This window comes from Zootermopsis nevadensis, unplaced genomic scaffold (genome assembly GCF_977971745.1).
Source record: "Zootermopsis nevadensis isolate Lab colony 2312 unplaced genomic scaffold, Znev_1.0 Znev_ptg000061l, whole genome shotgun sequence".
NCBI classification, from domain to species: domain Eukaryota; kingdom Metazoa; phylum Arthropoda; class Insecta; order Blattodea; family Termopsidae; genus Zootermopsis; species Zootermopsis nevadensis.
The window spans coordinates 12,260,090-12,273,158 of record NW_028259192.1 but is presented as its reverse complement, the minus strand read 5'-3'; the positions used below and the strand labels follow the sequence as shown (position 1 = coordinate 12,273,158).

The 13,069-nt window shown below is 35.6% G+C and overlaps 1 protein-coding gene across 3 annotated transcripts; it reads right to left on the bottom strand.

The window, feature by feature from the left end:
• Window positions 1-556: 556 nt before the first annotated feature.
• LOC110838153 (lysosomal aspartic protease) lies at window positions 557-12,270 on the bottom strand. Of its 3 annotated transcripts, none has more exons than XM_022081066.1 (9): window positions 12,161-12,270; window positions 10,711-10,849; window positions 9,030-9,153; window positions 8,239-8,357; window positions 7,152-7,345; window positions 5,776-5,898; window positions 4,237-4,399; window positions 3,393-3,485; window positions 557-1,212 (listed from the first exon to the last, which is right to left on the bottom strand). In XM_022081066.1, exons 1-9 carry the CDS (start codon window positions 12,253-12,255, stop codon window positions 1,054-1,056), a joined length of 1,209 nt encoding a protein of 402 aa, XP_021936758.1. In that variant the 5' UTR covers window positions 12,256-12,270; the 3' UTR covers window positions 557-1,053. The 3 variants fall into 3 exon arrangements, with proteins under 3 accessions (XP_021936758.1, XP_021936767.1, XP_021936775.1); XM_022081075.2 differs by lacking the exon at window positions 12,161-12,270 and adding an exon at window positions 11,790-12,153; XM_022081083.2 differs by lacking the exon at window positions 12,161-12,270 and adding an exon at window positions 11,361-11,506.
• Between the last annotated feature and the right edge of the window lie 799 nt (window positions 12,271-13,069).

Below are 13,069 nucleotides of genomic sequence, written 5' to 3'. Positions count from 1 at the left end.
GAAAATGGTACTAGATACATTTGATTACCAATTATAATTAAATTTGTTCTTCCTGTATCACATGTATGTAATTACAATGTAAAAATACTGACAGTTAACATGAAATTAAAAGATAAAAACACTGCAGAATCCCCTCACCAAACACAATACATGTGAAATTCTTTCACAAATGTTGGTATTTTGCAGTGATCCTTTCCATTCTTTCTTCTCACAACACTGTTAGCCCAACCTCTCAAAATCTGGCTGGTCCAGATTAGTCTGGTACATTGGTGGGGGGATTAACTGAATTTCCATTCTGAAATCTCACTACACAGGAGTTTTTCTTATATTAATGTATTTATTTATGATTATTCAATGTTGCTGTCAATACTCAGAACACACAGCACTGAATGATAGGGTCACTAATGAATAGTCAGTCAAAAAGGATATGGAAGCAAGTGGTCTATCCTGCCATTTGTCTGGGAGGGACTGAGGAAGAAAGTCATACACTTTATTGTAGTGTTGAATGGATGAGTGGAGCAAAATATTGTATGGGTCCCTTAAATGCTCACAATACTGCCTCTGATATTTGTCCATTTATTCTCCACAATATTTAAAAAAATAAGTAAATATTAAGTACAAGAAATGTTACTGTCTTCAACAGCCATAACTGCTGTTTATTGAAAATAAAAGGATTTGAATATTCAACCCCAAATTACATCACTGCATATATTTCAGTCACTAAAAACTACATCCCTTTGATCCAGTTTAATGTTTCCATATCTCTCTTGATGCACGAATTTGGTTTCCTCCTTGGAAAATATGACAAAAATATAATAAACACACACAAAATAATAATTAAATGCAATATGTTCCATCATTGAAATGAAACCAAATTTAATTAAAAAGTATAACAAGTTCTAATTAAATTGTAATATAAATGTAGCCTTCTAAATATTAGTCAAAAAGTATAACCAGTTACATTCAAAATATGGAAACAGTGCTGTCTTATAACCAGTAAAAAGTGTTGACACCAATTCAGTTATGTTGAAAATATTGCCAGTACTGCTAAAATCACTCATTTGATTTTGCAAACCCAATACGGTTGTTAACCATATCAAATTCAGTGTAATATTTAGCAATAAATGACACCCCAAGAGACCACTCATAACCACTTGAACCACTGTAAGCAATAAATGCAGAGAGGCACACTGTTATACCAAATTGTGTCATCTGTAAACAGAAAATACTTCAGTAAGTGAAAACATTTAACAACAGAATGGCTAACCCTAGCATCATTACAGTTTCATTTTGTTCAGAATATCTACGTTACAATTGTAAAGTGTGGGTATATGTCTTTGTGCATGCATCTGAGTCACACAATTGTATCACCAGGTGGTGTTCAGCTAACAAACGTCAAAATGATGAACCTGTTCAACATGCTGTCTAGGTCACATGATATAGCAGTTCCATTACAAATCTCTTCAGTGCACAGGTTTTTATGTCAATAATGGACCTCTGTGCTGTGATACCACGTGGAACTATAGGTAAGCACTAATGTTTTGGAGAAATATGATGTATCCATGGTACCAATACCCAGAAGACTCACCACCACTGATATCCTCACTGTCATGAGAACCTGGAATCTCATACAATATTCGTACTCTGCCTATGAGCAACTCAACTTGTACTTTTAAAATAAAATTAACAAGTGTGAGTAAATGTAAACCTGGGGGTATTATGAAAAACAAGGGCACATTTAATTTACCTATTATGCCTGTTTGCTGTATACGGTAAACTCCCAATTATCGAGGCTAATGAAGGGGATAAAACACGGACAATCCAAAATATCTTGTTTCATGCATTCACGGGAATTCACACATTGCTTTACATTTCTTTGTACATTACTGACATTTATTTTCAGAAACAGTTTGTAATGATCACTTGTATTTGTGACCAGTTTAGACTCCTCCTTACAACAGTATGAAAATCACAATCATTGTCTCCACCCTCTTCTTCTCCCTTATTTTTGTGGCAGAATTGGCATCTGTCATGTGCTGGAAGTCCTGTTCATACACATCACTCTGTAGCCATTCTTTGAAATTTCTTCAATGATTTTTTTAAAAATTTCACATCAAGAATATCACATTTGTTGATTTCAATGTTACAAACATCATGCAAATCATTTATTCCTAGATCTAGATCAAGTTTCCTCCAAGATCAAAACAGCATTACTGAAGACATGAAAGCCTGTGTTGAGATATGCTGTATACAGCATCCAACACTGTAATTTCTTTCCATAATTTTATTATAATGTCGTCTTGATTGGATATAGTTCTGGGGTCAGCCTGGTAGCTTCATTTCATGGACATAATCTCTCAATCTCAACTCATTTCTCCGACTAATTGTTGCCATTTTCCTGTTTCCAAATTTTTTTAAAATAACTCTAGCTTTAATTTAACTGTCAGTACAGCTTCTTTTATGATTTTCAGTCAGCTTATTTAGGATACACGTGTTAACATTTTCACCTAACTGATGCAAAGTACAACTTAACAGAATTGACTGCGAGACACTCACTCACTCACTCTATGGTGCAGAAATTCTTTGAAAAGTCAATTGTATACTCGGTCTGTCAAAGAATAGCCAACGTTCTTTAAGGAACCCAAATGTTCATCACCATGTTCACAAAGCCCACCACCAAACTATCCTGAGCCAGCTGCATCCAGTTCGCTCCATCAACTCCTACTTCCCTACGGTCCATCTTAACACTGTCCTCCCACCTACGCCTAGGTCTTCCCAGCGGTCTCCTCCCTTCAGGTCACCCAACAAATACCTTGTAAATACCCCTTCCCACCCTGTGGGACACTAATAATTGAAGAATACCACATGCACCTGTAGCATACCCTCTGTCAATCATCATCGCTAGAACAAACCTTCCCACCCCACCGCTGTTAGACCACAAAACACCCAAAACAGGTATTTTTCAACCACATCTTTTGAATACTATCTCAACAACCCCCCCCCCCCCCCCCCCGAAGTGGGCATAGAAAGATAGAAGCCTAAAGATGGCTATCTTGTGGGTTGACAACATAGCACAACACAAAAGCCAACCCTCTTCATACCCACTGAAGGCATAGTTTACATGTCTCTGTGTGTATGAAAAATAAGAAAGCATGCAAGGATAAGATAACCCACATGAATGGCAAAGTTGAAATGCACAAAGTTCAGACCATATGGTGAAAAATTGAGTTAGGGGAACCAAAGAGGAAAAACAATTTCTTTACCCACAAAGAAACTAGGATACCACCTATAATTTAATTTTAAAAACTGTCTTTTCAAAAACTGTGAACATGAAGTAAAATACCCCTTCAAATTATAAGCACAAGACTATCCTACAGAAAATTCTACATTACCTGCTGCACATAATCTCTTCCTTCCATTGTGAAATTCTTCCCAGACAGGATGAAGTTAATTTCTGGTAATTTATGGACCTGGTTACATGGCACCTGAAACATTTACTGCAGTTGTTAATGAACGATAGATCTTACATTATTTGTAGACCAATAAAATCTGATTCTTCCAAATGTGTTAATCAACTAATACACATACTACTTTACAAAACCAAAGAGCTCCAAAAAAATCATTTAATAAACAGCATTGTTAGGATGTCATCTTCAAAAATATTATGAATCTGATTTGGCAACTACTGTTTTCCAAGCTCTGTTTCAGCATGACATACAGTAAATAATATTTTTAAAAAACAGCCTAAACTGGCAATCATGAAGTGAGTAAATGCACAACATACTGCACAGAGTGACTAAGTACTGCCTGCACCTATATTCTTCAGATAAAATAACAAAAATAAAAATGAACAGAAGATAAAAGTAAAACTAATTACTAAAAGTTAGAAGAACACAAACAATGGAAAAGAATCTTTGAACAAGACAAGATGGATAATTGGATGAGTATGATTAACTTCCATGTAGCATATTTTTAAGCCTCTACAACATGGTAACTATATGTAACATCTGGTTTAACAATCAGCAACTATGCACTTTGCCCACAGAGTGTATTTATGGATACCATATGATTCTCAAAGTAAACAGCAAATATTCCTCAAAATTCCATAAACCAACTGTACTCTATGCATTGCATTTTCTTTGAGCAATATAATAACATTTTTAAATATTATTTACATGAGCTTCAGCTTCAAAGGATTCAGTGAAAAAGTTCTGAACTATCAAGGACTACCCATACCTTGTACCGACCAAATATCATGCTGTCTGCCATTATTAATTCATTGATTTTTTGTATCTCTTTAGGTGGTCCAGCAATTGTGGAAGTGCCAGTGTCAATAATTGTTTCACAACCTTTTGCACAGAATGACAATGCTTTATGAACTGAAACAATCAAATCCACTCTGAAAATTAAAACATTAATATTAGTTTTGTGTTGTCACCCATTCAAATTTAGCCAGTGAATACTACATGGATATATGGCGACAAGAACAGGCTAGTGCAGACTGATCTTTATCATATGGTAATAGTAAGTAGAGTTAAACCCCTACATTATGAGGCTGCAGGCCAGACTTTAACCCCACTGCTGTGAAATATGACTGAAACTGAACAAGTATCCATTACCATAAAGCGTGACACTTGACTTTATTCCACATCAAGAAATAATCTCCTTTCACTTCGACATTTGTCTTCATTAAGTGAGCTATGAAAAAGCACTTTTGTTGTTCTACACAGTGCTGCCACCTAACTTGAAGCATATGAAGTTGTACAAAAATGATGCAGCATTACATTACAAAAATGTATACATTGAAAATGTTTTTTTTTTATTTTTTACCTTAAAATTGTATTATTTCAGGAAAGAGGTCAGAAAATAATACAAAGCAAAAAGGTTAACTCTTGGGTTAATGGTATAGTAATATGTTTCTGCAATACACGGCCAGTTTACACATCACATCATCTACAACCAATTACCTGAACATGTCATATTTCTTTTGTAAGCCTATACCCCCACTTCACAATATACAATATCCATCACACAGAACTTAATCTTGTACAAAGTCAGTGCAAACAACTGATACATATCAATTAATTATCTACAGAATTTTCCTTGCAAATGTTTCCAGCCCTATCTCACTCCCAAATAAATAAGTAATTGCCTAATTTAGCCATTTTGAAATAAAACAAGTGCTACTTTGATTGCAACATATCTGGGTTCTAAACATTCTGTTCAAATTATATGAAATAAGCTGTGGTATTTATATATTAGTTTTGCAGTTTATCAATTAAACACATGTAACAGTAAAATGCCATCAAGACAAGACAGGCATAACAGAGGAGTGAAATTTTATGTACAGCAAAAGTAAAGCTGTCCCACTTTAAACCATGTTGGGGCTTGGGGGCAGAAGAGGTATAGTTCTTACTCATTCTAATACACACAACTAGATGGGGGTGAGTGGTCAGCATCACTCCCCAGTTGTGCTTTACCTCAAGGAAAGGACTCCTGGTACCCACTGGACAAGAGGCTGTGTGGGTCCCAGAGCTGGTTTGGGCACAGAGGCTAGATAAAAAATCCTCTGCCCATCGGGAATTGAACCTGGTCATCCAGTCTGTAGTCAGTCACTATATTGACTGAGCTACAGTTCAGAAACCAATACCTTGAAGGCAGCCCCACAACATGCAGAAAACAGGGAAAGAAACACTTATATGCAAGTAAGTGATAAACCTTACCACAGCACCATTCCAATATATGTATGAAATGCTCTTGACAGAATCTTCTTACCTATCCATATGAAACTGCCAATAAAGTTTGCGTGAAACAGATAAATAAGTAAAGCTTCCATTGTAATGCTTAGGGTCAGAACCACCAAGAAACAAACTGCCACCTCTAGAAGTTGTAATGTCTCTGAAAAGAAGAAGAAAAATAAAAACCACAAAACATAATTAATTAATGTTTCACATTATAACAATTTTTTGAAAGTGAAATTTCTTGAAAAGTCATTTAAAAACAGCACACTTTTTAAAATTCTGTTCATACAAGTAAATTTATCAGTTCATAGCATTCTCTGAGCCTGAGGATGACAGTGAAGTGGAAATATTTTAATCTTTTGTTATTTCTTGACTATAATCTGTCATATCAGAAAGAAACAAGCAGATCTCACAGGACACGGCCCAGTCACTTCTGTAAACAGAAATGCATGTAGGTCTTAATTTGAAGTGCCCACTAGTTATTGCTGCATGACTTTAACCAAATTGGGATGTGTTGGAAAATTTTATTAAAACTTCCCAATAATAAATTTCACGAAAATCTGTTCTGTAATTTTCAAGTTGTTATATGCAGACAGACAGAAAGACAAACTGACAATATGGTAAAACTAAAAGACATATTTCTGCAACCTGTAATTGTGACCATGCCTAAAAAGGTAAAAACAAATGTGCTAGTATGATAACCAATCACCTTAAGGAGCACGAAAAGTCAACTCCTAAAACCTTGTGTATTATCAAACAACCACAGAAAAAAAAGCTACCTTTATTTTGAGATTAGCCAAATGCTGGGTCAGAGATGAAGCCTCTAACTTTGGATAAAGGATATGATAATGTACTGCTTGTCCAAGGTTGTCAAAAACCTCACAGGATAGTGACACATGGTGGAGTGATAACTAGCAAGGAAAAACTGAAGAACTTAGAGAAAAACTTGCTCCAGTACCACTTTGCCCACCGTGATTCTCTAATGAAGTCACTCAGCTGGGTCTCCAGAGAAGTCAGCGTTTAGCTGCAAGAGTTATGACATGACCTACAAAATGGACAATGTCCAATAACACATTCATACAGGCCCCATGTCAGATAAAGTATTCAGTCATTTCATTACTCAAAATCTAGAGATTCTGTAGCCCACAAAACATCAGTCCTATTTTCCTGAATTTGAGGTTCTCATGGTGACTAGTATAAAGATGGTTGCCTTCTGGGTTGTAGCATCATATAGTTTAGTAGTAGTTTACTGAGGTTTCAGAGGTGCTTGCAACAACGTATAATGCTGAAGATGGAGGAAGCAAGCACTTTTTGAAGTTAGTAAACTTCTACCAGATCACACAGCACTACAACCCAGAAGACAGCCATCTTCATCAGTCCTACTTCATTAAAGTTAACATAATGAGGTACCTGTTAACATAGAAGGAGAAAACAGGTTTTTCTATGAGTCCTTTCCTGAACAAATTATAAAACACAGGAGTTGCACCATCAGCACTTAATGAGCTATATGAAAACCCAACCACGCCATCAGCCTTTGCCATGATAAACAAATATGGAACACTCACAATCTCAGCAAATGTCTGATTTATGGTAAGGTGAGCAATCTGAAATAACAAAAAACGATGAAGGGTAAACTATATGGAGTGTGCTTGCCATCAAAACAATAATATAGCTTCTTTTTTCATAACATTATTCTGGTCCACTTCAATGTTAACAAAATAGATACACTTACTTACTACATAATTTCTGGTTTATTTACTTATGCTTTTTCATGCATTTAGATTACAGAGCATCAGTGAATAATAAATTATAAAAGATGTGAAACAAAGCAGTCATAGCTTAATTTAAGTACTATGCAGTCTTTCTCTGGAGAGGCTGCAGAGAAATCTCAATCAGGATAACTGGTCTATAAGCTGAGATCTTAATCTGCGACTTTCAGAAACCAAAGGAAATATGCCAACCACTCAAATACATACAAACTACCATAAAAGCATCCTTAGACATTTAGAGTTCTAATGTTTGTGCTTCTAACATGTAACACATATGCCCCGGCATATATCACTTTTGTAAACATTAACAACTTGTATGTTAAGTGATAACTTGTCAAAACCATTGCATATAACAATACTTCAATTCAATTAAATTCCTCTATTAAAGTGTTTGCCAACAGCACACAGCCTATGAGAGGAAGCACTAATACAAATATCAAACAACAAATATTAGTATTTGCTAATAGTAAAGAGCCTATAAGAACAAATACTAGTACATACATTAAACAAAACAAACTAGAATAAAACTAAGCTAAAAGCAAATTATCTAATTACCTTCCCACATATAGAGAGGGTCTTCAAAAGAGGCACTGCTCTTGCTAAAAATATCAAAAAATCTGCTGCATACATAATTTGCAGCAAATGGCAAAGGGTAACACTAACTCACACTGATTCATACACTTCAGAACTACTGTGTTTATGCTTAATAAGAAGTGTTCACTACTTACATGAAACACATCAGTTGACAGGAAACCTAACAGCTGATCACTGCCAAGAGAAATATTAAACACTGTTCCATTTTGTATATAAGTTGATGATTTCTTTGAATTATACTTATAGTGGATTTCTGAAATATAAATTCCATGCATAATTAACATATCAGAATGACCCCATATCCAATATTTCTGTATATTTTTTATTTAGTGTTCTGTCTGACGACAGGTCCATATGAACAGGATCCTTCCATCCTTTTCTCGGACTGGGACCTGTTCATATACGTTCTTGGCAGATGATCCAGAAGTGGTTTGCCATTGCCTTCTTCTGTGTGTGAATGGAGTAATTGTTGGGATGCCACGGAGAAACCGGGGAAGCCCCCGGAGGAAAACTCTGTGTTGCCTAGACCACGGCCTTGCCCAACACAAGTTATAAATTTGGGCACCGCCGGGAATCGAACCCGAGACCCCAGGATTACTAGGCCAGCGTTCTAACCGCTAGACCACCGTGGTATCACTATATAATATAAATACTGAACACCTGGATCTACTTAGGGGCATTTTTATAAAAAAAAACCCTACATCACTATTCTATTTTAAGACAGAGTCAGATGGAAGAAATCAGCAGTTTACTGAATTTTTAACTATATAAAACTCATTTACATCATTGAGATTCACAGTACATGGCACTTTATGCAACTAATGCAGAGGCAATTGTGCACTGAAAAAAAATAATTACATACATCACACAAAAAGACAAAACAGACAACTTCATAAAATAAAGACTCATGTAACATGCCACTTACGACAGGGAACATTGAAGAAAGAACACTTTTTAGAAGGTACCCAAGTGTCAGACCAGGCTGTATCAAATACAACAGAAAATTTTTGGGCAGGATGTCCTATGCTAATCTCTCCATAAAACTCATTCTGTGGAAAAAGCATAAAAATACAACTAATTGACAATTTCAAACATAAATACTTTATCATTTTCATGCAAGACCTGTTTTTTAATTATTTTTCAATTCAGTTTGTTGGAACAATTATAGGTAACAACATTAACAACTGACTGTCCAAACGTCTGTCAGAAAGTACTCACTACGCACAAACTTATGATTTTACTAATCTTTATTGAAATAGGTCCATTAGCAGCATCTTGCCAATATAATTAGTACCGTTTCATGAAAGCATTTACATTTTGATCACACAATATTTTTCATAAAACAGGATTTGATAGTAAAATTAATGCAACCAAATTTTTGTATTATATGTTCATGTTGTTGACTGACTGTATGTAATACCTTCATTCTCAGTTAATTTGAGCAATGATGTAGTGAATAGATACATTCAATCTTGGACTTCAAATGTGATATGTTACAATAAATATGATAAAAAAGTTAAAAAAATTCTCCAGCATAGACAATAACACTTCCTTTTAAGTATTTTTTAACAAAGTGTACAAAATGAATAGGCTTAAGTTAGGGCAAAAAACAGAAACTGATTAACTGGCTAATGGCATTATCCAACACAAAAGGAAAAAGTTAAAAACAGAACATTCAGAAGTTAAACTACCACATTTACTGGATAACCTAACCAAACAAGAACGCACTACTTTAACAGTGTGTGCTTAACAATGTCCAGGCCACCTAGCTGATGACAATAATAGCCAGCAAAAGTTGATATTAGCTATACCACATACACAATGTCATTCAATACAAACACAGTCAATATACCTACATATCAATAGCCATGTTTCATTATCTGAAACTATCAGGTGGATCTGAAAGAAATTTGTGTTGGGTACATACCTACACTAAGAGTTGTCGAATGAAACCCGACTTTGTTGTTTCTTTCACTGTAACACCTACTTTACAAGATATTCAAATTAAATGGAATAAATTTTCTTTAAAGAAAGGCTTACTGTACAAAACAATGGTAACAGCATCATTATTAGTAAGATCAACAACCACAATTTTAAATAGCTTTTAGGTGTAAGTGATGCTCTAGTGTGAGTGAATAATACCTTATACACCCACACATCTCATTAGCAGGTAAGGCACAGCAGAAAGAAGGCATTTGCTGCATGGAAACAAAATTTTAAAAGCATTAAATTCTCTATAAAGTTTTTGTTTCCTCAGATAAAATAATAAAAAGATGACAATTTACTGGATGCCTCATTATTGAACCAAACCATAACACTTTTAGTGGAGGGAGAATATCTCATCACTGTAATTTACTTTGCTATCCGGTAATAAATACATGAGGAACTTATCCTTAGAAATTATTTACTGATCAACACTCCTACAGTTAATGCCATATATATATATATATTCATACATAACTGCTGATACTACGTTTTTGAGTCCACGATATATGTATCACTCACAATTGTTGCATTATTATTTTTGTCTTGTAATCCGGTAACACAAACGAAACATATGCATCCATAATGTATATAATAACTCAGATGCTAGAAGCAATACTTACATCAAGATACTTGAATAGTGCAACTGAATCATTGCTTCTTGGTTTTGGCTTTGGCTTTCTAATCATCATCAGCTGATCTATGTCAGTATCAAGTTCAAGCATCAGATGTCTTGGCGACTTGCCTCTGGTCAGAGGAACACTGAAAGAAAAGGAAATCTTTCTGAGGTACAATGGTCATAAGTGTGAGGAAAACAAATAAAGAAGCTTAGACTGTTTGGTTGTTGGACCTTGTCCATCGTCAGATGTTAAAAAACACATTTCAAGAACTGGATGTCCTCATGCATTTAGTAACATCAGATGTTGTGGACAAGTTCCAAAAACCAAACAAACCAGATTGTAATACACCATCAGACCCATTCTGAAATGAAGAAGTGTTTAGTATTATTAAAGGAAGAAATATTTCTTCAGGAGCAATACCATTGCAACCGAAATCCTTCGTCTATGTTGAATATGATGAATTACATAATTTTGTCAAATATTTTACACATTTGGAGTCAAAATAAGAACAAAAATCAGTTTAAACTCCCTTTGTTTTAACATAGTTTACTTGTGGCTAGTCACTCTATTTCCTTTTATTACCAATGAAAACTGGTAACAGGCATTCTTTCAAACCTCGACTATGTTCATGTTGGAGAAAACACATAACATACCCCCAAACTTGTATTTGGTTGTCATGTTACGACTTCGCCCGAAATCTTAATGAAGATTTTCTCAAGATGGCTGTCTTCTAGTTTGTTGCGTCTGGTAGAAGCTTCCCGACGTTTCAGCAGTCCTAGCTGCCACCATCATCAGGGTGATGTCATCAACACAGCCAGCTTCAAACTCGCCGTCGTGAAAACCTCATATCCTACTTACATTTTCTCATTCTCTGCGATATATTACTTGGCAATACCTTGATACACGACCTCCTCCTTTGAAATTCTTACCACCCAGCATCCATAATCCTCACGTCTCCTTTAAAGATTTATAACCTCCATTTGAAGAATTGCAAAGAAACAACCGTTCATTAAACGATCCTTACATAAACGAAACCAACTGGCCTAAACACTACTCATAATCATACTTCATTTATTACCTACCTTATTATCTGGCAATCCGTGGCAATTACCACCAGTAGTCCATATAGTACTGTCTTTAGTGACACCATAGTTATACCGGTATTGGAAACCATTTACAGTTCACGCACGCAGATATAAATTTGCAGTGCAGTTAACAATCAAAACCTGATTTTTTTGCTGAGCTTGACGACGCCTCACGTGAGACAGAAATGTACGAGCGTCAGAGATAACGTAGGCACGCCCTGAAAACCCAACAGTATAGTGGTCGCAATAGTTTTTGGCCGGTGAAGTATTCAAGGGGAAGGCTAGAAGCGAGTCACTTGTATGTTTCGTGTGTATCCAGGAAGGACGAGGAGCTATCGGATTCAACGCCCAAACAAAAACACACTAACCTGGCCACCTCACGTACCCAGAGTAGGTCCGACCGCCAGCTTCTCCACCGGCCAAGAACGAATGCGCCTGCTATACAAATATCGGGGATTACCATAAATCACGTGGTTCTGACGAATGTTAATGAAATGTCGACAGAGGCAAAGTTCAGTATAACTATACACATAAATGAGACTGCTACGCTATTCGCCCTTACAAGATATAACAAATACATGGCAGTAGATACGAACAGATTCTGTAGAGAAGGGAAACTGCTAACCTGTTTAGGTATTGGAGGCTATGGAGTAATGTTGTGGAATGGATTTTGGGATTTGAATTACAGGTCTGTACAGAAATGAGTAAAATTATCATTAAAAACTCAAATATCCCACAATTCTAGGGCGCCTAATTTTCATACCTATCTTCTCATTTGCTTATGACACCTAGTGCAATACAACTAGTAAAAATTTGTATTTGTTCTCTCATGAATAAATGGTTTACTGCCAACTCGGCCCTAAATATATATGAAACAAATGTAGCTAAATATAGGACGAGCATACATAACTCTGCAAATAGAAAAATCATTTACAAATTGATAACCATGTAACAGAGCACACCAATCAAATGCGCAAATTTAATACATAAAAATAATGCTGTCCCACTATATGCCAAGTAGGTGCTTGAGAGGAGATATGGTGTATCTCCTACTCATTAACCTCAGCACTAGATGGAGGTGAGTGGTTAACGTCAGGCCCTGCCACACTTTAAAATGTCAATACTCAAATTTTGTCTATTTCACTATCTTTTTTTGTCATCCAACAGCAAAATTGTATTTATGCAACAAAGGAAAACACATACAGCTGGTGCCAAATGTACAGGATAAAACATTACCTCTTCCACATGAATACATTATCATGAGTATCATAATCCAC